The sequence below is a fragment of the Alosa alosa genome, chromosome 4 (assembly GCF_017589495.1).
Source record: "Alosa alosa isolate M-15738 ecotype Scorff River chromosome 4, AALO_Geno_1.1, whole genome shotgun sequence".
Lineage (NCBI taxonomy): Eukaryota > Metazoa > Chordata > Actinopteri > Clupeiformes > Clupeidae > Alosa > Alosa alosa.
In genome coordinates this window covers 30,751,051-30,777,439 of record NC_063192.1, presented here as the reverse complement: position 1 = coordinate 30,777,439, position 26,389 = coordinate 30,751,051, and the positions used below count along the sequence as shown (strand labels likewise).

The 26,389-nt window shown below is 41.6% G+C and overlaps 1 protein-coding gene across 1 annotated transcript; it reads right to left on the bottom strand.

The window, feature by feature from the left end:
- Positions 1-7,601: 7,601 nt before the first annotated feature.
- LOC125294045 lies at positions 7,602-25,296 on the bottom strand. The gene is made up of 14 exons (XM_048242402.1): positions 25,265-25,296; positions 23,690-23,787; positions 23,438-23,494; positions 22,945-23,126; positions 22,061-22,157; positions 21,276-21,314; positions 20,973-21,154; positions 19,650-19,740; positions 18,409-18,447; positions 14,677-14,709; positions 14,490-14,522; positions 9,682-9,714; positions 8,152-8,236; positions 7,602-7,943 (listed from the first exon to the last, which is right to left on the bottom strand). The coding sequence occupies exons 3-13, from the start codon at positions 23,483-23,485 to the stop codon at positions 8,153-8,155; spliced, it is 861 nt and encodes a 286-aa protein (XP_048098359.1). The 5' UTR covers positions 23,486-23,494; positions 23,690-23,787; positions 25,265-25,296; the 3' UTR covers positions 7,602-7,943; position 8,152.
- Positions 25,297-26,389: the final 1,093 nt, after the last annotated feature.

Here is a 26,389-nt window from a genome sequence, read left to right as displayed (position 1 = left end):
TCACACTTCAATTTGTCTCCATATTTTACTCCATCCCCCACTCTTGAAACTTTTGTGTATGCTTGTTTGGCATGCCTGAGTGTGTGTGTGCGGCTGCACAGAAAGTAGCCTACTGGTGCTGAAAAGGTGAATAGATTGTAGAATAGCCAAAGAAGATGTAGCATTGTTATAAAACCTTTAAAATCTCTAAACAATCACAAGTAGGGCAGTTCATCACAGTTCATCCATTGCAACTGGATTGATGAAAGGTCACTTACACCTGTAGGCTACATTGTATTTGGGAAAAGCAAAAGGTATCAGCATAATGTTATTTATTTATTTATTTATTTTATGTATTTATAAACAAAAACATCTCTGTCAGTTCCATGCCGTTTTCAACAGCTATCAAAAAACAAAGGTCATTTTGGATGGATGGATTTTTTGTTAATGTTTCTTCTTCTACATAATATTTTAGTCATCTTTAGTTCATGTAATACTTTATTGTCAATGCACAAATTAAGTAACAGTAGTCTGAAACGTTATTGTTAATGCACAAATTAAGTAACAGTAGCCTAGTCTGAAACGAAATGCTGTTTTACATCTAACCAGTGGTGCAAATAACTGACATGTCCAAATGGGCCTTGATGAAATGTGCCGCTAGACTGTTCATACACATTTTAACGGGCCAAAGTTGAAGAGCTTTTGTCCGTTATTGTTCGTGCAAATATAGGCTGATTCATGTTCCCTTGCATTGTGTAACTGAGGTCCATGGCTAGTCTGGCTTTCATCAGACCAAGCAATCAAAAATTTAAGAAATCAAAAAATAAATATCGGGCAGATCAGGCTGGGTTCACCCAGCCTAGTCCATAGGCACCCGATATTGTTTAATTTTCCTATTGAGATATACACGCTCTGGCTATTCTAAATGCAAAAATGCATCAGGGAGTTATGACAAAACGGTAACTAACAATCTAGATCCTAATAGAAAGCTGTTAGCTTCCCTAAGCTACAGGTAGGATTATAAGGTAGGCCTATTTACAACATAAATTGTCAATAGGCTCTGCTGGCGACACACAAATAAAATCTCCTTTGAAACCAATGGTTTACGCCTTTACAGTATCAAGCGGACTTAAACTGTCATATCGTGGCGAAAAGTTGTAATAACATTCATGCAGCTCCATGAGTCAAGGAAAGCGCGAATGAAGTAGCCACTTCTAAACTAGCACTCACCAGCCGTTTTAAACTGACAAGTAACTGTTAAAAACAGCACTCACCGACGCACTTATTCTTACTGTACTCTAATGTTTTTTTAAACTGTCCTAAAATTGTGAGAATTGTTCCAAAACATACTGTTTACCATGTTGTTAGTCGCTTTGGTTAAAAAGCGTCAGCCAAATGTAATGTAATGTAATGTAATGTAATGTAAATGGGACCCACTACACAGTAGCTTAAGGTGTGTTGCTAAAGCAGCCATAATGAAATGAAGGTGTCATTGTTTGGATACTTTTAATACCGATAGTATGTGGGTGCCTGTGTGTGTGCATGTGTATATGTGTGCACCGCCATTTACAGGCCAATGAGTGTACAGTCACTAAATGTACACATAACCTAATTTTTTAGACCCCCCATGGATGAAATTTACTTAAACTTGGCATACCCCCAGAGAATGCCAGGTCAATCATACACATAAAATTTGGTGCAGTTCTGAACATCTTAACTGAAGATAGGGGCGATTAAAGCAGAATAATATTGCATTTTCATGTTTTACCGGGGGTGGGGGTGCAAATCACATGAGTGATTATGAGCCAGGTTGATGTGGGCCCTTGAGACCAACATACCATAAAAGATTCTTCATCCTCAGTGCCACGGTTCAGGTAGTTATTTAGGAAAACTGTTTTTTTTGGCGGTTCAGGGGGGGGGTGGGGTGGCTGTGGTCCCCGGGGACTAAAATGAAATTTTTCCAGTAAAAGTCTAGTGGGGCTACATACCCACCAAATTTCATGTACCCCGGTGATTCGTGTCCCGGTATCAATGACCAAAAAATTCAGGGAGTAGATGACGGAAAAATTTTGAATTGTGTGCATGTGTGCAGGTACAAATTTATGTTTATGTGTGTGGGTGTGTGTGTGTGTGTGTATGTGCGTTTTTGTGTGTTTGCCTGCGTGATGTGTGTTTGTGCATGTGCATGCATGCGTACATATGTCTACTGTGTGAGTATGTGTCATACACGATGATTACTGTAAATGTATGTGTGTGCGCGTGTGTATCTGTTTATGCACATGTGTGCACATGGAATGGAGGCAAACATACGGAAAAAATTGGTCATCCTAGGCCCTACAGTTCTCAAGATATTCACAGAGAACTGTGTCTGCCCCACCCTCCTTCGGGGGGGGTCCAGTCCAGCGGGGGCTACAGATCAAAACGAAGAATGACGGTTCCATGCTATCCATGTGGGGTACATGCCCACCAAGTTTTGTGTACCCGGTCTTTCAGTGTCCCGAATCCTTGTTGGTGTATCGCCACTAAATGTACACATAAATTATTTTATTGTAAGGCCCCCATGAACGAAAGTACACAAAACTTGGCATGCATTCGGAGGGTGTCATAATAATCCTACACTTTTAATTTCGTGCAGTTTTGACCTTGTCAGCCAGAGATATTGTGATGAAAACACCTAATTTTTTGCTTTTTTAATTTTTTTAACTAGGTGGCGCTATACATGAAATAAGTGGTAATGGGATGGGTTGACATGCCCCTTAAGACCAACATACATAAAAAAAAGGTGGACCTCCTAGGCCCCACGGTTCTCGAGATATTCACAGAAAACTGTCTCCGGCCACCTACAGGCCAGTTGGTGTATAGTAACATAAATTAATTTATTGTGTGGCCCCCCATGAACGGAATTCCACAAAACTTGGCGTGCATACCGAGGGTGTCATAATGATCCTACACTTCCAATTTCGTGCAGTTTTGACTATGTTAGGTCACAGATACCTTCAATTACAACACCTCATTTTACTTTTTGTGTTTAACTAGGTGGCCTATACATGAAATGAGTGGTTATGGAATGGGTTGACATGGCCCCTTGAGATCAACATACAAAAAAAAAAAATGGTCCTCCTAAACCCTACGGTTTTCGAGATATTCACAGAAAACTGTGTCTGCCCTACCCTCCTTCGGGGGGGTCCAGTCCAGCGGGGGCTACAGATCAAAACGAAAACGATGGTTCCATGCTATCCATGTGGGGTTACATGCCCACCAAGTTTCGTGGTACCCGGTCTTTCAGTGTCCCGTAATCATTGACGGAAATTTGGGCAAAAGAAAAAAAAAAAAAAAAAAAAATCAGACTAAACCTATATGACCGCCGCTACATGCCGGGCGGTCATAATAAGGCAGTGAAAGATATGAGTTATCTTACTTTAGGCCTGTACATTATTGTATAATGATAGCCAAGCCTTTGGTCATGGCATAGAAACAGCCATGGTTAAATGAATAAATGTGTTCCAATAACCATCATAGCATGTAACTGTTTTATGGACAGGCCTGAGCTTTTTCCCTTCAGATGACATGCATCTTACATATCTCTATTTCTGTATGGCTAACCATCCCATGGACATTGGTCAATAGATCTGGATCAGTGGCTTATTGGAATTTGAAAACACAAAGGAAACAAACTTCTACATAACCCCCAATTTATGTCCAAGAATAACAAAAGATCAACACACTAAACTATAGAGAAGCAGGGATTAGAACACTGTGTGAATCCATCAACACATTCTAGCGTAACATTCTGCAGCATTTTAGTTTTGCAATTACCCTGGAAATACCTTACAAAACATCCATATGCCTGTCTACATCAATTATAGCCACAAACAGGACATGAGCAGACTCCTGCAAACAGTAACCCTGGACCCCTTCCAGTTTTGCATACCGAGCCAAACGATCCACGGAGGATGCAATCTGCTCTGCCCTCCATCCAGCCCTCACCCACTTAGACAATAAAGACTCATATGTGAGAATGCTGTTCATAGACTTCAGTTCAGCATTCAATACCATAATACCACAACAACTCATCAGCAAACTGGACAAGCTAGGATTCAGTACCTCCCTCTGCAACTGGCTGCTGGACTTCCTGTTGCAGAGACCACAAGCAGTACGTGTCGGGGACAACACTTCAAGCACTCTGACCCTGAGCACGGGGCCCCTCAAGGGGGTGTGTGCTCAGCCCCCTGCTCTTCACACTGCTAACACATGACTGTACAACCACTCACAGCTCCAACCATCTGGTGAAGTTTTTGGGGATAATAACAACACTGGTGGGCCTCATCACTAAGGGGCGATGAGGCTCACTACAGAGAAGAAGTAGACCTGCTGGCTAAATGGTGCAAAGACAACAACCTCCTGCTAAATGTCAGCAAGACCAAAGGAGATTGTTGTCAACTTTCAGAGAGGCCACAAACAACTGCCACCACTGTCCATCGACGGAGATGCTGTGGAGAGAGTGAGCAGCACAAAATTTCTGGGGTGCACATCAGCGACGACCTCTCCTGGACCACCAACACAGCATCACTGGCGAAGAAAGCCCAGCCTCTGCTTCTTGCGCCAAATTGAAGAAGGCAAGTGCCACGCCTCCTGTCATGACTACATTCTACAGAGGGACCATCGAGAGCATCGTCTCCAGCGCACTGTTAACACAGCTAAGAGGATCATTGGAGCACCACTCCCCTCCCTGCAGGACATTTACACCACCCGCCTCACCATAAAGCACTAATGATTGTCAAGGATACAACCCACCCTGCACACAAACTGTTCAGCCTCCTGCCCTCTGGAAGCGGTACAGGAGCCTCCATCCTCCACCACCAGACTGGCAAGTAGCTTCATCCACCAAGCAATCAGGATGCTGAACACTCTACCCACTCTCCCATCACTGACAGCCCCCCACCCACCAGCCAGCCAGGAACCTAGGAAACTAGGATCCTGTCTACCCTAACCCCCCCCCCCCAACACCGCCCTGTGGAACTGCACTGTGACTGCGCAGCCTAACGTGTTGCTGCTTCACATCAAGCCTGATATACTTGAAATTACTGCATACTGCATATCAATGTAAATATACAGGTCACACAAGCACAAGTTTAAACTTCATGTAACTGTTAAGACTATATAAATATACAACACAACTACCTCTATTTTTTTTTTATATATATGTCCTATATTTCTATTTTGATACATACATGTTCTATATTTCAGTCTTGCACTTTAATTTAATGTTTATTGTCTATGGCTATGTCTATAGTATGTCTATGTCTGTATTTAAAGCATGTCTATGTCTGCATGGGAAAGTAAGAAACGAAATTTCAATTCTTTGTATGACCAGTGCATGTAAAGAAATTGACAATAAAAGCCGACTTGACTTGACTTGACTAAGGACAGCAGACAGAATCATTGGAGCTCTCCTGCCCACCCTCTAGGACCTCACAAACCAGGTAGGCAGAAAGGGAGTCCTCACACCCTAGACAATCTTTTCCAACTCATCCCCTCGGGCATATCCTGCATTGGCAAATTTGGGATTTGCTCTGCAAGTCTGTCTAGCCAAGAGGCCACTGAAGCCCATTTCCAATGTCCCTAAAACACGGGCATGCAAAGACAATAGCTACTTCGGCACGGACGTGTATTTCTTTGGAATTGAGTAAACTGCAGTTAAAACCTTTCACTGGTTTTGCACCGTTTACAACAGTGATCTTCAACCGGGGGTCTAAGTATAAGTACTCTTGATCCAGTGAGGGAAATTTGGTCTCTGCATTTATCCCAATCCGTGAATTAGTGAAGCACACACTAACCCGGAGCAGTGAGCTGCCTGCTCCAGCGGCGCTCGGGGAGCAGTGAGGGGTTAGGTGCCTTGCTCAAGGGCACTTCAGCTGTGGATGTAGGCATAGGAGAGAAGTGCTCAACCACCTTCCCTGCCCACATTTTTCCTACTGGTCAGGGATCGAACCAGCAACCCTTCGGTTACAAGCCCGAAGCCCTAACCAGTAGGCCACGGCTGCCCCTGCGTTTTTTTTTTTTTTTTTTAATAAGAAAAAGAAGTCTGCAAAATGATTTAATCTGTGACAACAGGGCTATACGTTAGGCTTACAACATTACACAGAAGCTGTGCAGACTCACCTACCGGTATTTAAAAACCTAGCTAGCAGAGCTAACGTTAACAGAAACATTAACATGAACTTACTGACAGATAACATTATAACATTACATTGGCAACATTGCCCAAAAAGTTGGAGTGTGTGTGTGACTGACACTTAGTTCCAAATATAAGATATGAATATCAGGGCTAAATCTGGAGCGGGGTGGGGCTCTATGCTCAGGGTCTCTCAGCCAAGGGGTCCTTGGGCTGAAAAAGGTTGAAACCCCTGGTTTATGAGATTGCTACACTTCTGAAACGATTTGGCAAGAGTTTAATTCACCAATTTCAGCTTAATTTCACTGCTAGTTATGCCCCTGCCAGAAGTTGTAATTCTATTAACCTTTTCCAGACCCACTCTCATAGGGCTGTAATGACACACCAAACTCAATTCGGTTTGTATCACGATTTTTGTCCCACGGTTCGATACATACCTCGATTTTTTGGGTGTGAGTGGGGTTAATAAAAAAAGACATTTTATTAAATAACATTTCAGAATAATATATATATTAGATATATTTAGAATATTGGGATATTTTAGAATTATTAAAACCTGTAAAACTGGACTGATTTTAACACTGAATACACAATATTTTATGATATTAAAATGATGATATTAATATATAAACAACTAAGATCAAATTTGAAAACACTGAATTTCTGATGACAGCACACATTATGCAGATTACAGTTTCAGCTTTCAGCAGCTCTGGTTGAAGCCTGGAAATATTGTAAACAAAGTAGGCCTAGCCTAGTTGGCTAGCTTATCATAGTCTACTGGTTAGACTGTTCAGTTTCCCCACGTGTTTACATTTCAAAGTAATAGGCTACTATTTCTCCTTTATTTTTGTGTCTGCTGCTGCAACATTTTGAAAAAAAAAAAAATGTATACAGGTGATTATTTAGTGTTTTATTTTTAGTGCTTATAAACGGCCAGATTGTAAATACAGTAGGAAAGCAAAGAAGTATCATCTAAAGACCGTCTCAAAGGTAGTGCTGTAGGAGACAGCCTGATTCCACGCACCCTGCTCATGACAGGGTAGCACACAACGGCAACATGCGTCTCCACGGGTTGGAGGAAGATTCCTATTTAGTAGGTTATCTAAAATAGGAGAATAAAGTAATCTTTGCTCACACACTGTTAGTAATTGTAGTGTGATTACTGGTTACACTACTCAAAACTGACAAATGTAATGTGATTACAGTAACGCATTACTTTGTAACACGTTACACCCAACTCTGACTACCACACAACCCATTACTGTATGAAGAATGTTAGTCATTGTGGTGTGCTACCTGTAAATAACATGTACAGTACATTGTCATTGTTGTATATTATAATAGAGGGGGTATACTAAGTACGTAGCTTAGTAACTAAGCAACCTCCAAAAAGAAGAGCCTTAAGAAGGACAATGATGCATTACAACACATGACCACTCTCAAATACGTCCAAAGTCTTTAATAGCATTACATTTCACCAAGATGTGTGTGTGTGTGTGTAAGTGTGTTGGTACAAGTGTGTGTGTGTGTGTGTGTGTGTGTGTGTGTGTGTGTGTGTGTGTGTGTGTGTGTGTGTGTGTGTGTGCCTGCTTGTTAGTACAAAAGTGTGTGTGTGTATTCTGCATTAGTCAGCCATCTCTATTGGTGAAGTAGAGGCACATTCCAAGAGGAGCGAAAGCAGGAGACACGTGGGGCTTCAGTATCCACCCTGACCTGAGCCCTGACACTGTGTGCACAGGCAGCCATCCTTAACATCTAGGGAAGGGTAGAGATAGAGGGAGAGAGTCTGTGTGTGTGTGTGTGTGTGAGTGAGAGAGAAAGAAAGAGAGAGAGAGAGAGAGAGAGAACAAAAGAGAAAATATGCATTTGTACAGAACCTAGAGAAAGAATGAATCAGAAAGGTGGGGAAAAGAATGACTGGACCTAACAGAACCTGATCCCCCCTTTATTGTGTTGTAAAGGATATAAAGTGGCTCCCAGGTTAACTTACTCACCCTATGTCCTCCGTGAGGTCCTAGAGCCAGTCTTCTTCCCAGAGACAGGCTTCTTCTGAGACGCACGACCTCCTCTGGTATTCTTCTATAAACCCATGTTAAACATTTAATACCGTTATACACCTTCCATAACCACCAGGGATCACTAGAAACTGCCCTGAACCATTCACAATGAGCCCCCCCGGATTTCCAAACATGTTGGGACTCTGTGTAGAATGTAAATAAAAACAGAATGTGATGATCTGCAAATCATTATATTTAGTTGCAAAAAGAACATAGATCAAATGTTGAAACCGACAATTATGAAGAAAATACGTGTAGCGGTTGATTACTGTACTAACCCCTATTTCCCCTTTTTTAGGTATTTGATAAACTGGTATGTATGTATGTATTATGTATATTTGGTTGATCATTCTGGGTCAACTCCAGTCCACTAGGGAGCAATCGAGTGCTGCTAGGTTGCCACATGCACCAGATCAGGCAAGATAAGAGAAGGAATTGGGGAGCCTGGTTTGAATTCCATTGGCGGGGATCACATCAGCCAGCGGCAAGCGGCAGCAGCAAACGTAACACAGCGCTCAGACCATAATAAGTTTTGTCTCGTTCCTAAGCAACACAAACGGTTTGTTCAATTAAATACGCTCGCGTTGCGCTTTGAAAGTTGAACTAAGTTTCAACTCAGCTTGTTCAACGCGTTGCCACCGTTCCGCTGCCGAACCATAGAGAACAGTAGGAAACCTGCCGCTGGCTAATGTGATCCCCGCCTTAAGGCATCGGGAGGGAGGTTTACGCAACAACGACCTTAACACCTATCTACTTGTTCTTAACTTTCATGTAAAGAAATCGGCTTCTGCTGGCTCAAGTTCCTCTAGACTTGAGGTCAGTAACATATGCTCAATTTGAATTTGATGCCAGCAACATGTCTCAAGGTTGGTACTTATGTCGCGTTCCAGAAAACTGGGAAGTCTGAAATTTCAATACGCCAACAAATACGCCAACAAAATATAGTAATCTAATGTCACACAATAATGGCGCCGTCCGTGGAGACACACACCGTGAATAGTAAAACATCTAAAACACTATATCCCCTCCTCTGATTCGTTTTTAGGCAAGGAGGCTGGACTGATGAGAGTCAAATTGCTTCTTCAAAAACCAAGCAAAAAACTACTTATTGTTGTCAGTCTTGTTCTTCGTTTATGTCCGACGTTGTTCACCTGAAACACTGAGGTCAGACCTTGTGAACAATAAGTGGGATACATCCAACCTCCCAGTTTTTTGGAAGAGGCATGTTTACCACTGTTTTTCATCACCTCTTCTCTTAAGAACAGCTTCTAAATATTTGAGAACTGACCAGTTGCTGGAGTTTTGAAAATGAGATGTCCTTTTCCTGCCTGACAAAAGTTTTCAGCTGCTCAACAAGCAGGAGGCTTTCTAATAGTGTTTTTTAGTGTTCCATAATGCATCAAAAGAGCCGTACTGCTGTAATATATGTGTGTGAGTGAGTGTTTGTGTGTCAGAGAGAGCACTCACCTTTTTTTCTTCTACCAACTCTTCCGAATCATCCTGCAGGTGAAAGAGGAAGACACATCACTCACTCACTCACACACCAATCACTTCCTACTATACACTGTCTATGATCGGATGTTGGGTCGACCCCATCCCATCTTGTGTTGCTGGCATCAAATTCAAAATGAGCGTTCATTTTTAATAAAACGCTACAATTTCTCAGTTTCCACATCGGCATATCTATATTTTTGCAAACAAATATGAGTTTAGGTGATTTGCAGATAATCACCCACATTTTATAACAGTTTACAGGTTGAGACACTGAATTTACATTTTACACAGCCTCACAACTTTTTTGGAAATGGGGTTGTTACATGGGCGTCGGAGCCATTATACTTTTTATAATTGTTAGTTTGGACCTGATTAGCCACTCCGGGCCTGCATTCAAAACATTAAAGAAATTAATTTAACAGATATTGCAACTGCATGCAAGGTTAACTGGGCCTATATCATGAGGTTATTAAAGCTGGTTCCGAATTAGTCATTGAATCAGTAGTTTTACTTTGTTAGATAGAAGTATCTAACAATCTGTTAAAATGTACCAGAAACACTTACACATGTTCAAAAACACTCCCATGGGTTGTAAATTAATCAACCAACTGCAATGCATGTTACAAATATTCCTAGCCGACAAATTATATTATTTGAACAGATAAACAAAAAAGATAAACAAAAAAGGCATATCATTATTATCTGTGAGTTTCATCACAGTATGTTAAATAGGACCTGAGAAATTTACCACTGTCCGCATGTTAGGGACTGTTCGTTATTTATGAACGGGGCCACTGGAGGAAAATAGGGGAGGGTCAAGTCTTTTCATTCTTTGTTGAGGGGAGGGTCACCTAACTTTTTTTTGTCTAGGAGGGGGGGTCACCCATCTTTTGTATTAATGAAAACAGCAAAAAATCAAAGTGGCTTGTTTGATTGTTGATTTCTGTCATTATATAACGTTCTCTTTCGTTCCATAGCTCTGTCAACATTGAACAATGAAAATAAGGAAGGGTTTCTCATGCAAAATACGGAAAATGTCAACATTCGTCCCCATTAACGTTGGAAGGGTTGGAGCAACAAAGTAGCCTACTTTATTCACGCCTAACAGCCTATATCCATTTGGTCAACTTTATCCAGCCCTAAAAAAGCTCAATTTAACTTTGGTTTACTTGTAGTTTAGCCTACCGTGTAGCCTAACTTTAAACAGTGCGCATGCTTAACATAAAGCATACTTGTGCTTCATTCATCCACACATCCAGCTCCTAACAAGCATTTTTACCAATTGACCTTGTTCCTGCCCATCTCTAGCTTTGCTGTCTCCATCCTTTCTGTTTTTGTTGTTTGCAAAAAATATATATTAGGCTCTATTTATTGGTAACCAGCAACAAGTGCAATTTGTTAATCGCTGTCATTCTCTCTCCTGCCAACACAAATGTGTTACGTTCCAAGTACCAGTGCGTAATTCTGCTTCATAAAGTTAAACAAATACATTGGTCATATAAATAGCCAGTTTATGGTCTACAGTGTAGAGTTGGTAAGTTATGGTAGGCCAACTTGGAGTGAATATACAGGGGGAATTCTTTGTCTACTCGTAGCTGAGTAGCCTGGCAGGTGCGCACATAGATATAGCCTACGGCCGAACACTGCAAGCGCTAATGAATCGTGCTCTCACGACAACCACGTCGTTAACTTAAATAGGCCTAGGTTAACATCACTCTGAGTTCGCATTCAAGCAAGCAAAACGATGATTTGAATACATCTGTTTCACTGGAAGGGCAAGGGGTAACAACAGGACAACACAGACAGGCCAGAATGCAGGACTAATGTTATGAGAGTATTACAGTAATATGGGATATTCTGGGAAAATATTAAAACGGCAAGACAGCGGGGAAAAGTTTAAATGATAAACCCGGAAAAAGTTGGCATGTTAGGTATTTTTCGGTCCCTGTGATTATTATGACCGCCGCTAGCGAAGCGGTCATATAGGGATCGTCAAAGTTTTTTTTTTTTTTTTTTTGAAGTTGAAGTATCCAATGACACCTTCATTTCAGTATGGCTGCTTTAGCAACACACCTTAAGCTACTGTGTAGTGGGTCATTTAGAAGTGGCTACTTCATTTGCGCTTTCCTTGACTCATGGAGCTGCGTGAATTTTATTACAACTTTTAAGCCCGCGATATGGCAGTTTAAGTCCGCTTGATCGTAAGCGTAAGCCCGATTAAAGGCGTAAGCCATTGGTTTCCAAAGGAGATTTTATTTGTGTTAAGCCAGCATAGCCTATTGACAATTTATGTTGTAAATAGGCCTACCTTATAAGCCTACCTGTAGCTTAGGGAAGCTAACAGCTTTCTATTAGGATCTAGTTTGTTAGTTACAGTTTTGTCATAACTCCTGATGCATTTTGCATTTAGAATAGCCAGAGCGTGGATATCTCAATCGTAAAATTAAACAATATCGGGTGCCTATGGACTAGGCTGGGTGAACCCTGCCTGATCTGCCCGCTATTTATTTTTTGATTTCCTAAAAGATTGAGCTTGGTCTGGTGAAAGCCAGACTAGCCATGGACCTCGTTACACAATGCAAGGGAACATGAATCAGCCTATATTTGCACAAACAATAACGGACAACAGCTCTTCAACTTTGGCCCGTTAAAATGTGTATGAACAGTCTAGCGACGCATTTCATCAAGGCCCATTTGGACATGTCAGTTATTTGCACCACTGGTTAGATGTAAAACAGCATTTCGTTTCAGACTACTGTTACTTAATTTGTGCATTAACAATAACGTTTCAGACAACTGTTACTTAATTTGTGCATTGAAAGTATTACATGAACTAAAGATGACTAAAATCTTATGTAGAAGAAGAAACATTCACAAAAAATCCATCCATCCAAAAATGACCTTTGTTTTTGATAGCTGTTGAAAACGGCATGGAACTGACAGAGATGTTTTTGTTTATAAATAAATAAATAAATAAATAACATTATGCCGATACTTTTTGCTTTTCCCAAATACAATGTAGCCTACTGGTGTAAGTGACCTTTCATCAATCCAGTTGCAATGGATGAACTGTGATGAACTGCCCTACTTGTGATTGTTTAGAGATTTTAAAGGTTTTATAACAATGCTACATCTTCTTTGGCTATTCTACAATCTATTCACCTTTTCAGCACCAGTAGGCTACTTTCTGTGCAGCCGCACACACACACTCAGGCATGCCAAACAAGCATACACAAAAGTTTCAAGAGTGGGGGATGAAGTAAAATATGGAGACAAATTGAAGTGTGATTTATTTTTCGCGGAACGGATGTACATCTAGTTTGTGAAATTGTGCAAACGGCCTTTTCAAGTCATTTGAGAATGAAGGAGTGTAGCAAGCTCCCAAATTGACGTCTGAAATTGCTCGTCTGAGAAATTGAGTTTTGGATAATGTTCAGCTTCGGCAGCTTTACAATGACTGAGGAAGCCTAGAGATGAGTCCATAGCAACAAGTTCATGTGTTGAATTTGTTATTACCCAGTGTGCTTTGTTGAATGGTCTCAATGTTTTATTGTTTTATTTCATATGAATACTTACTAGAGGAGTAACTTATTTCAAGTAGGCTAATGCAGTTGCAGGAAGTGTGCATTTAGTTTCCATGCTTATTGTGTTTCCACAACAATGTTAGTGAGTAAATCTACTGAAATGGCCACCATCTTGGTGAAGTGTGATGTGTAAGATCAGAAAGCAGAGGTTGATTTTAGAACGGTAGCCAAAGTCGATGTTTCTTCATAGTGCTTAAAAGCGTGGGCGGAAGGTATCGATAATTAGCCGGGGAGGGTCATGTCTTTTGAAAAAACTGCTGGAGGGTCATTGAAAAATTTCTTGTATGCAGGGGAGGGTCATGCAACTTTTGATTGAAGCACTCAAAATCCCTCCGGTGGCCCCGTTTATAAATAACGAACAGTCCCTTAAAGGACCAGTATGTAGGAAATAATGGAAAATAAACTGTAACCATTCCAAAAATGATCACCATATGTTGTCAGAGAGTAAGGAAACAAGATGAATTGAAGTCGGCTAATGGCTTATTTGACAACATTACTCTAACCCGTAAAACCCATGAAAAAAAATGAGTTACGGGGCGGAATCTCTTCTAGAATAGCGTATTAATGATAGGCTGGCGTGTCCTCCTATTTGTGTTGCCAAATTAGCAAAGGCCAACTGTCAACTTGCTGTCAATTGTAGTCATGAACGCCTACGAGAGGCAGGCAAATTTCCCAAATTAAAAAAAGAAACAAATTAAGTGGACATCAGAGGAGCTTCCTGAGATGTCTTCGTCAAACGAAGAATATCAAGTCTGACGCAGAGCTGGCCATATTTCTCCACAACAGGTAGCCTAGGCTAAACTTCATCTGCATCGCTGAATTCAGCTAAATATGTTACGTTGGTTAGAGAGGTATTTTTTGTTTTCACTGTTTCCGTAATGTGTAGCTGGGTCATGATTGGAGAAACGTTAAAGCAGCTGCAGGTCAACTAGCGTTAGCGAAGTCTTCATTACATCTGGCAACCCAGAAGAGGCTCGCGTCTGGTAGTCTTGAGAACGTTCACCAGTGTTTTGATTTTGGCCTACAGAACGTTCGGTAACAATCCTACAAATCGCACCTTTAAAACTGTACCCAGTCTCCCCATTTGGTGATTACAGGGATCAACAGGGCGAAGACAGAGACAGTGAGAAACCTCCGGTCAAAACGTAATTGCATCGTGAGTGTGTATGTGGAGAGAGAAAGAGATTGAGATCTTACCTCTGTTATTTCTAGATCTTCTGGTTCATCCTGCTGGTGAAATAAAGACAGACATATGATCGACAGCAGCGAGGGTAGAGGATCTATGGTCGATAGTGTGTGTGTGCATCTGTGTCTCTGTGTAGGACACTGAGAGAATGAGGGAGGGTGGGTGAGAGAATGAGGGAGGGTGGGTGAGTGTGCTCACCTTTTTTTCTTCCACAATCTCTTCCGAGTCATCCTGCAGATGAAAGAGCAAGACACATCAATCACTCACACACCAATCACTTCCCACTATTTACCGTCTATGATGAACTTGTCTGGTCAGTGAATAACCGGATGGTAGGGTGCGTGATTGTGTTGATTGTGTTGCAAACAACAACAATGTTGGAGCAACAGTTCTTAGCTAAATAATGGGGAAAACAAACAACAGTCAGTCAATGTTGGAGCAACAGTTCTTAGCTAAATAATGGAAAATGGATGAACACACTTTTAAAGACAGATTGAGCATTTATTTCACACTAGGCAATCAAGGTACAGTGTGAATAGTGCAACAGTAAGTACTGCCTTGAATAACGTAGCTGTTAAATCAATTGATATAAATAAGAGGGATCGACAGGATTCAGCAATAGCTTTACTGAAATTGAACATGGCTGATCTTGTGCATTAGTGATTTGATTGACATCTTTCGATGGATGACAGGCCGACTATGTCTTGACCGGATAGGTCTTCACACTAGACCACCCTCTTAGATTTTAGAAATTGAACATGGCTGATCTTGTGTTAAAACAGATATGGGGGATTTTGCGAATCATGCACACCTGATTGTTAAATCACTTGTAAGTAGTCAACTCTCATACATTTTCAACCCCCCACCCAAGATCTTGTTGCTATTACATAAACTTATGATCAGCAAATGGCTCTCTTTCTCTTGCCACTCACAGAAACTAAGACGTTGTTTAATTTTACTTCAAATATGTTAGACTCCAATGTTTACTTATTTGAAATACCGTATTGGCCCAAATATAAAATGACCCTGAATATAAGACGACCCCCCTTTTCAGGACATTTTTTTTGGGAAAAGGATAAAATAGCCTAAATAGAAGCAGCTTTTTGTAGACCAAATTTTGTGTTTTATATAGATTTTTTTTTTTTTAATGCTGGTGATAACGCCATGAAATTCGCCTTCGACGCACGGATTACCCCCTTGGCCAAGCTTTAGCTGAATCAGTTGTTGACATGCTCACATTAAGACGATGGCACGTCGGCATCTGCACCTTTACTTTGTGAATATGTTTCGCCTGGTGCGATAACATGAAAGTAGCCTACCTATCTGTCTCCGAGACATTGGTAATGGGAAACATTTGTAATGTTTGTATTCCAACTTTTGTCCTAAGACTTGAGAGAAAGTGGAATAGAACATTATGTCCAATATTCCAATATATGGTTTAATGTTCTGCATTATGTCCAATATTCCAATATGTGGTTTAATGTTCTGCATTTCTCATTAGTGGGTCACTTTGATACTGAAAGTATGATTCTATGTAATGACTGTATGATATCTGTACTGTCCCTGGGTATATCTGTGTGTGACTGTATTTAGAGATAAGCGGGAATATTATGTCTTTGCAGTGTTTCACTGTTCTGCATGGCTGCGTCAGTAGCTATCTGCTCCGGATTGCCAGGTTGCCACTAATCAGAGTCTGATTCAGTGTAGTCCACGTGATATGGGATGACCAACGCCATCTCCTGTCAGCCTGGAAGGATACTTAAACCCTAACTATTTCCTTGTCTAGTTAGAGCAGCTGATGGATCTTTAGGTGAAGTCATGCTGTCTCTCCCTTGATGCGCATCATTGTAAATAAACTCTGTTCCTGATTTTTCATACTATTGGTCTGACTGGGTCTCTATTAAATCTATGGTATCAAAATTGCCATCAGACTCTACATACACGTTTCGACTTTTAATACAACATACAGCTAAGCATCAGCCTTTGAGCGAGCCCCCTCTGTCTGTTTTGATGCTCATATTATTACAAATAGGCCTAGTTGAAACGGCCAAAGACCCAAATAGCCTCCGGGCATCTGCATTAGCCTAGAGTATAAGGCTGAATCTGTGAATGGGCCATAGCTGTAAGAAGTTGGTTTGTCCATGTTCCGAAGCCGGAAAGTTACATTCTTTTGAGTGGCAGCAAAGGCAGCCAATCAGCGTCAAGTGCTTGCATTTCGTAATAAGGTTGCCAGTTAAGCCCGAAAGGACGCCAAATAGGTGCAAAACCACGCTTTGAAAATCCCCCTACCTAACATAGCTTTCTGAGAGAGGTTTTTCGGAAGCTTCTAAGGCATTCAGACCCAACCAAAATGTTGTCGTCTATATGTCACATCACAGAACAAGGATAAATACCCTGTTCAATCATTCTATGTCACCTTTAAAGTATCTCGTGGGACTTCCGTGAAGTAGGCCCTCCATATGCCATGCACCAACACCCCCCAACCACAGACATACATACATACCACATCCAAATTTAACCATTGTATAGGACACTGAGGCTAGGGTCACACCTAAAGCTCAATTCAGAGTTTTTGCTCAAATACGATTTTTTTTGTGTGTATGTGGCTGTTCATATTGTTCTAAGCCAGTGGTTCTCAAACTTTTTCTGTCATTCCCCAAATGTAGGCTTGTCAAGGGGAACTTTCAAGCCCCACCTGACCCCATCAACCCAGCAAAATGGTAACATTAAAATATTTTTTACCACATCTTGGTTCCACATTAGCCTACATTTCCTGTCTCAGTCCGCTGGATCAGATGTTATTTTAATTCATATGTCGGTCTGTTTATGACTCTTATGTTTGTGTGTGGCTATTTTGTTTTGAATCTATGATCTTCCTTGTCAAAAACGAAAGGCATTATTAAAGATAGGCACAAAAGAACAAATTTCCTCCTGTTCTTCGCCCCACCTGTCATGTCTCTATTCCCCACTAGTGGGACCCGCCCCACACTTTGAGAACCACTGTTCTAAGCAATGTTTCGCGGTTTCCAAGCTAAAACATTTTTTGTCACATACAGCAAACATCTCCTCATAATCCGCTAGCTGCCTGTCCCCTGAATACACTATAAAAAAAAATGTAGACAGCCCAGGCTCCAAAAACGGCAACAAAAACAGCCTGGTGCAGCCTTGACTATTAAACTCCTATCCCAGTGTTGACTGGTGACAGTCTTGAACTGATGACCAGCATACGCAAAACAACAACAAACTAACCCACACACAACCAGCACACAACCAGCCCAACTGACCGACTGCTTTCATAGCTCAATTCCAGACCTGTGTCTGATTTTGACCACATATTGGAAGTGGTCCAAATCAGAATTGAAAAAGTCCGATTTCACGTGACTGTGGCTGGTCACACTGTTTTTACAACATCAGATATGTGTCACATTAAGTGAAAAAAAAAAAAATATAAAATCCGATTAGGCCTGGTAGTGTGACCCTAGCCAGATAGAGAAAGTGGGAGTGAGAGAGAGAAAGAGAGAGAAAGAGAGAGAATGAGTGGGAAAGAAGAGGAGGGCGGTGGAGGAGAGACCTCCGTCACCTCATCATGCTCTTCCAAGTCACTCAACAGGTGATATAGGAAAGCATGTCTCTTGCTACATTAAACCTTAAATTAAGGACATACCAGTCTACCCAGGAAGAATACAATGTTAAAATCAGACACTGTATCAGGGTTTCCCCTAGGACTTCAGAGGACCTAGGTGCTCTCAACTACATTCCGGTGGCCAGCTTAGCTACCCTTTTGATATCAAGCCACCTCTTGCTGCTTTTGATTGTTGAAATGCCTTAAAACATAATTTGGCTTGAGTGTGCATCCTTGGGAAAAGTATTTTGGTAAAAGTTCTAATGCTGATGTTGTGCGTGTGTTTGTGGAGGGGTGGGAAGGCTCACCTCTGTTTTTTCTGCACAGTTTTCCGAGTCACCTTCCTCCTGTTTGGGAGAAAACATATTACAGTCAATTTCAATACTGATTTGTTAATGGTAGAGAGAGAATAAGATATCAAGATAGAAACATTTCACCTCCATGTCTACAGAACAGTATGAGGCAGACAGATAGAGACGTTTCATTGTGTGTGTGTGTGTGTGTGTGTGTGTCAGAGATGTATGGATGTAGGTTATATCCACTTCAGATAATACGGAGGTCAAGTGGGCCAAGTAAAAAAAATAAATAACATTCTGGTTGGGTCACAGGTCACTGAAATAAATCATTAAAGGGGTGGTTCAGGATTTTGGACATAGGACCTCATTTCCAAGTTAGCAAGTGTGATATTTATTAGTGGAGACCGTTTTCAACACGTTTCATCCAGTCCTAGTTGCAGAGTTGCAGAGTTGCAGGTGCTAGGCTAGCGTAAGTCATTAGTATGCGTTAGCCTGCCACTAAAAACCATCTGACCCACTCCACAGTACACCCGAGGCAAATAAATTATAACGCCAGACTATCAGTGTAAATGTCTGGGTACACAGTGGCAAGGTCCTTGTTTAAGTAGCATGGAGGCAAAACATTTCAAAAGGGAGAATTAAAAAAAGAAGGACAGAAAAGTGCTATGTGGTAACTTTTAGTTATGTAGGCTTGTTTATCAGACCAAGTCAAGAATCAAGTGCTGGGTATGTAATATGTAACTGAAGTGCTGTATATTGTAAGTGAAAGAGTCACTGCTGTATATACAGCTCTGAAAAAAATTAAGAGACCACTGGAAATTTGAATATGACCGTCAACGCATTCGAATGATACTCAGCAGGATGACATGAGAAAAAAAAATTGCAGTGGTCTCTTCATTTTTTCCACAGATGTATGTACATATTGTATATTTCTTATGTTCATTACTCATTTGTATCTGTTGTCTATAAATTCTCTAGATTTAGAGTTGAATGGAAGATTTTCCTCTGCTCCTCTGCTTACTCTCAGATGGGACTCTTTGTCTATAGATGCTAGGTGTGCAGGAATGGGGGGGCTTTCACACCATCCTATTGCCACTTATAGCTGCTCCAAGTACTCAGAAAGTATTTTATTAGCATAAAATGGTGGGTGATTTTATTTTAGCAGCAGGTTCTGGTGAAATTAGAGCAAATCCACTCATCTCTAGTGAGTGTGTGTGTGTGTGTGTGTGTCTGTGTGTCCATGGACTTATCACCTCCATTTCTGCAGGACAGGCCTCTCTCAGGCGCATGAGCGGAGAGTCCTCCTTCAGCTGCATACCCCAGTAGTGATACTCTGAGTTCCCCCTAAGTACAAACAAACAAACACACACACATACATACTTTTAGCTCCTCACACATAAACTCACAACTGACAACCATCACACACCTTAAACTCCAGACTCACACACTGACAGAGCCATCACCACAGTTAACAAAAATAAATCATGATTGTCAATCTGTGTCCTACTCCATCACCTACTCTTGCAACTTTTATGTATGTAAATAAGTGTGTGCATAGTGTGTTTGTTTTTGTGTATATGTGTGCTTCTCTCTGTGTGTGCGTGTGTTCGCTTGTGAGTGTGTGTGTATGCGAGTGCATGCTTGCCTGCATGCGTGTGTGTTTTTATGAGTGTGTGCATGTGTGTTTGTGGGTGTGTTTATGTGTGTGTGTGCCTGCACGCGTGTATGTGTGTGTGCATGAGTTTATGATATGTGTGTGTGTGCGTGTGTCTGTCCGTGCCGTGCATATGCGTGTGTGCATGTGTACTGTGTGTGTGGGGGGGGCGCGTGTGTCTTTATGTGTGTGTGCGTCTGTTTGCGCGTGCATGCGTGTGTGTTTTTATGAGTGTGTGCATGTGTGTTTGTGGGTGTGTTTATGTGTGTGTGTGCCTGCACGCGTGTATGTGTGTGTGCATGAGTTTATGATATGTGTGTGTGTGCGTGTGTCTGTCCGTGCCGTGCATATGCGTGTGTGCATGTGTACTGTGTGTGTGGGGGGCGCGTGTGTCTTTATGTGTGTGTGCATCTGTTTGCGCGTGCATGCGTGTGTGTGTTTGTATGTATGTGTGCGTGCGTGTGAGTGCCTGTGTGTACTGTATGTGTGTGTGTGTAGCTGATATGGCCCCCATGAACGGATTCCACGAAACTTGGCATGTATTCAGAGGGTGTCATAATGATCATACACTTCAAATTTCGTGTAGTGTTCAACATGTCAGCCAAAGATACCAGCAATTACAATGCCTCGTTTTTGCTAATTCATTTTTAACTAGGTGGCGCTATACCTTAAATGAGTGGATATGGGATGGGTGGACATGGTCCCTTGAGACCAACATACAAAAAAAAGTTGGTCATCCTAGGCCCTACGGTTCTCAAGATTTTCACAGATTGGGATAAATGCAGAGACCAAATTTCCCTCACGGACTCAAAAGAGTATATATACTTATACTTGTATGTCAGTGATCAGGGACATCTATCTGAGTGTGTCAGAGAGTGTGTGTGTCTGTGTTTTTATGTGTATGTCCATGTCCGTGTGAGACCTTGTTCCGAGGCGACGGGTCATAATTTCAGGGAAGACGGAGCTGATGAGTTTGCCGAGGGCCGAAGAGGAGATTGGATCCAGGTTGCACTCATGGCAATGCCACAAGAGCTGGTCATAAACCGCACTGCGTGGCATACTCATCCCTGCAGCCACCACATAGTTATCGTTCAGCCACTGCCGCTAACACATACACACACAGCATAATCAGAGAGAAACAGAGAACTGAGTAAGTGAGTGAGTGAGTGAGTGAGTGAGTGAGTGAGTATTTTGAATGGTGTTAGGCATGTGTGTGATGTGTTACCCAGCCTGCGTGGGTCTTCACCACAAGTTTGCCCTTGGCCTGGAGCAGAGACAGGAGAAGAAGCTCAGTTAGTTAAGTGTAAGCTCAGAGTTCCAAGGGCTGCATAGGTCTGGGGCTACATTCATAGACTGTATGCGTCAGTGGTGTGACTAGGCTGTCCCATTTCAAAGACCCCTGCAAAGATAGCTGACGCATGCAGCCTTCTTTTGTATGGTCATGAAGGATCCAACAGATGAATCCTCAGCGAACCCACATATCCAAAGTTTCATTGCATGCAGGTAACGATTATAGGGAATGTTCAATCTCAAAATGTTTTGCACCGTTTTGCTATAATTTTGGATTACTTGAAACAGTGTGTATAATTTCTTCCAACTAACTGAAGTACATTTTCTCTCTATTGGGTGTGTTGTGTCAGGATGTCATCCTATCAGCAATAACATGTAGGAAACCTGCTGCATTAAAAGGTAATATGCACAATGGATCCAACTAGCCAAAAGGAATTTGCAGATGCAAGATAAGAAAGAAACACATGTTTTGTAGGTAAACAACAAATTCAAGTAAACAGAACAAGTAAATCCCGGGAAAGAGAGAACAGGAAATAACAGCTACAAGACAGACAGAGTATAAGTAGAGAGCAGGAAGCAGAAATAGACAGCAGAAAAAGAGCAGAAAGCTAGCAGGAAGCAGAAATAGACAGCTGAAAAAGAGCAGAAAGCTAGCAGGAAGCAGAAACAGACAGCAGAAAAAGAGCAAAAAAGATACCAGGAAGCAGAAAGGGAAGCTACCTTTGTTTCAGTGGTGGAGTCTCCAGCATTCTCCTGCTGGTTCAGAGGGGATCTCCTCTTCAAACGCATCCCTGTGTAGTGATACTCCGAATTCCCCCTGAGAAGACACACACGAACGATCACACACACACACACGCACATTGTCATATCGTGAGATCTTGTGCGGTCACACTACTAGTAACATCATTATACTCTGATCCAAAATGTATTTGCATTTTTGATAAAGGATATAGCCTTTATTTTCATGTATTTTCAGTTTTAATGCATGATTGGATTAAATTCATTGAGGCATCCTGAGTTTTCATATTATTCCCATTTTATTCCTGAGTTAAGGCCTGTTTTACTGGAGGTTATATTCCTCATTTTGGAAGAAAATGTCACTCTAACATCTTCAGTAATGACCTGCAGGCTGCCCACTCTCCCCACTCTTATACATGCCCGCAAATGAGTTTGTCATAGCTCTGACATTACTACCAGGGCTGTGCTCCTTGGGGAGCGGCTACTAGGAGCGACAGTGAGGAGCTGCGACCGCACACCCCAGGTTGCTGAAGGGCGCAGCACAGAGGTTCTATGAAAAACATATACAATTTGAATTTCCCCTTGAGGATCAATAAAGTATCTATCTATCTATCTATCTACAAATAATTTTAAGATCACAGCTACACAGCTAGAAAACATTACTGGTCCACCAGGTATTTTCCCGATTCTCACACTTACTATTCTGCTATTGTGTGCAGGCACGTGTCTGTGTGTGTTTGCAGCGGGCACGTGTCTGTGTGTGTTTGCAGCGGGCACGTGTCTGCGTGTGTTTGCAGCGGGCACGTGTCTGTGTGTGTTTGCAGCGGGCACGTGTCTGTGTGTGTTTGCAGCGGGGCCATCCTGACCTGGGACCCAGTCGTCTCATGTTGAGCTTCATGAAGGTGGAGTGGACAACGATCCCCAGCAAGGCGGAGCTCATGGGCTTCAGCTTTTCCTCCTTGCAGTGCTGCATGTACTGCTCATACAGAACCCTGCGGGCCACGTTATGGCCCTCAGACGCCTCATAGTGCTCCTTCAGCCACTGCCGCTAACGCACGCACACACACACACACACGCACGCACACACACGCACGCACACACGCACGCACACACACACACACACACACACACAACGTATGTGGTCATGATGGGAAGTTTATGAGCCAAGAAAGGAGAATGTTTGAAGTTTATGCATCCTTAGTTTGTGTTTCCTGTTTTCCTGGCAGTTTGAATACAATGCATTTTAATAAAACAATAGAAAGTTCTATCTATCAAACAATTTTCCTCTAGCTATTGATGAACTGTTTGTGTGTGATGATGTGTGTGTGTGTGTGTGTGTGTAAAACTGCTGTGCCTTACCCCCAAAATGAAATACTCCTTCTTGTCATGTACTGATTCACTTTTCATGACTGGACCCTGATGAGACAACAGGCAATTCCATGTTACAGGAGCGGAGCAAAGGTTTTGTCTTAAAGAGGCCAGAAATGTTTAGGGGCTCCTTATTGTTACCTTTTTTACAATGAGATGTATTGACTGCTGAAATTCAAAGATTCAATTCAGATTTAAACACAGATTCACCTGATGTACGTATCACCCTTACGTATAGCTTACCTCACAATTAATTTGAATAGGAAAGTACCTGTCCGAAATAACTGCCCGAAGCGCGTTACCAAGATGGCCCCAAAATCTGACAGGAAATGATACAATCCCTGTGATGGGCAAAACATTTATTTTTTTAAGAACAGTTTCTGAAAGAGAACTGTAAAGTTCCAAGTTGCAGATAGCGTCTGCCCAGAAAAGACATGATTTAGAAAGTGAACGTCAACGATACATTTGAGCAGAACATTTGAGGGACAGTGTGCCCAAAACTAAGAGTTGCTAACGATTTACTTCATAAAGGCAGTTCTTTTTTGTAAGGGATATGACTAAAAATGTTTGAACCCCTAAAAGCATCGCAAACAACAGAGTCCCCCCAAGCCTGGGTGAACCCAGACGATGCTGATAGGAAATGTGATGGGATTTTGGAAAACCCATCACATGGTGAAATTTCACCAACTTAAGATTCTGATACCATCCTAGCCAGGATGTTGCTAGGATGGTATCTTAAATTGGTGAAATTTCACCAGAAAGGGTTGAAACGGAGCAAAAATCAAGGATTTTTTTATTTCATCATGTGATGGGTTTTCCCAGATCCCTTAACAAAGCTGAATTTTCTCTGCAGGTCCGTCTGTAAAGGAGCCCAGCAGTCCCCCCTAAAAGTTGAATCTGAGGTATGCATTCGTGATATCCCAGATACACTTGGACGGATTATGAACTTTCGGGCCCCTGGGCCCACATGTATTAAGGGCCCCCCACTAATTGTCGCATATGTGGGAGGTGGGGTTTGGGGGTCCTCCCCCAGAATTTTTTTAATTTGTTTGATGTGATTTCCTGTATTCTGGTTAGGGATGTAACGGTATGAAAATTTAACCTCACGGTTATAGTGACCAAAATTATTACGGTTTACGGTATTATCACGGTATTTCTAAAAGTGTGTTCAATATGTTCAGAAAGCACTGATAGGCTTACACAAGCTGAAATAGTTCCAAAAAGTGTCCTGTTCACTTTTTTCTTGGTCATGTTTAATGGGTTATGTGCTTATAGCTTAATTTACCCTATCATAACTTGAAGTTTGCTATTTCTGTTATTTGGATCCAATGAGTGAGACCAAAGTAAGCGTTCAAAATAAAACTTTAGGCTACTGTATTCTCCTGATAACGTGAGTGGAATTGATTTAATGTGGACGCGAACATAAAGAGACCCAGTGTGGCTACATGATACAGTGCACATTTTGCGGTGAAAATGTTCCGCCTTTTAAAATCAGGTGTAGCCTAATCCGAATCATAGTTCAAACCATCAATTAGACTCATTAGAATCAAACAGAATCAGTAGTGTACCAATTTTGTTTCATTTTACCAGGCCTACTGTATGTCAAAAGCAGGCTCGGATGAAGCTGGGAAGGATTAAACACACGGTTTCCACACCGTGGTAATCAACCGTGATAATTATGATATTTGAAAAGAAAACGGTAACTGTTATCGTCAACATTTTTATCGCGGTTTACCATTATACCGGTAATCTAACATCCCTAATTCTGGTGCATTTTGGGGATGGCCAATACTAAATTCAATTAGATTCATAGCCTACATCCTGATTTGTTGATATTGAGGCAATGATTCCATGCAAAGGCTTGGGCTTCAGGGCCCCCTGACCCTTTGGGCCCCTGGGCCCGGTAGGCCCGTGCAGTAATCCATCCCTGCAGATACAATAAAAAAAAATAAGTTCTAGCTAGAGCTTTAGCTCAACTGGCACAAAACCTGTTTTGTACTACAAATAACAACATCGCGATGAAAATTATACATTTGTGACTCACTTACATTGGAAATGATAAACATATGGCTCTGGGGCGCGTTTCCCAAAACCATAACTAATTTTCCATTGGCAACCAACTAACTTGCTAACAGGCTAGCAACTATGGTTTTGGGAATCGCGCCCCCCTGAGTAGTAAACCATTTTCTATCACGGTTCTTTCAGGGATGTTGTAGAAGGTATAGTAGGCCTAGACGGTGCAAACATGATCTCTGATTCTAACCAAAGATTCTAGAGATCTAGATCTAATATCTTTAGTTCGAACATCATGCATTTTCAGTATCGCCTATTTTCTCCAAAGGTGTTTCTTCGTTCGTTACATCCGTTGCCTAGCAACTGTGGAAAATAGCTCCTGGTTGCAGCGGAAAGGATAGATGTTCGCCGCCTCAACGAATTATCCTCAATAAACCTGAAAATGAAACCAGCTGCTGTTTTTGCATTGGAACACATAATTTAGATGCTGGTTGTTGACGTTTACATTCGCTTGCTGAATCGAACGTACTCTCCCAATAAGCTAAGGGGACAACGTTAAATTAGCTAACGTTGGCCGACTCGTACAACATATCGATACAAAGTACACAATATAACGTAAGTCATTAACGTTTACGTTAAATGGGGTTTAAAACGACTCGCATCATAGAGCTAGCTATATGTTGTTGTTACATTGTTATTAATAACGTTAACGTGAAGTTGTTAACATTACTTTCACAACAAAGTCATGGGGTGCTAACTTCATTGTGACTGAACAGAGCAGAGAGAACAAAAAGCAAGTGAACGAAAAGATAGCTTATTTATGGAAACGTTACTGTGTAGATGCTAGTTAGCACTTGTCCATTCTCACTTACTTATATGAATGATATCCTACACTCCCGCCAGGAAAAACTGGACTGTACAGTCACCACT

Excerpts from the sequence above, each read along its gene's own strand:
- LOC125294045 (XM_048242402.1), bottom strand. The coding sequence starts at position 23,485 with ATGAAAAGTGAATCAGTACATGACAAGAAGGAGTATTTCATTTTGGGG. Across the intron at positions 18,448-19,649 it reads CCTGTCCTGCAGAAATGGAG|GAGGAAGGTGACTCGGAAAA; the intron begins GTGATAAGTCCA and ends TCTCCCAAACAG. Across the intron at positions 14,523-14,676 it reads AGATTGTGGAAGAAAAAAAG|CAGGATGAACCAGAAGATCT; the intron begins GTGAGCACACTC and ends TTATTTCACCAG.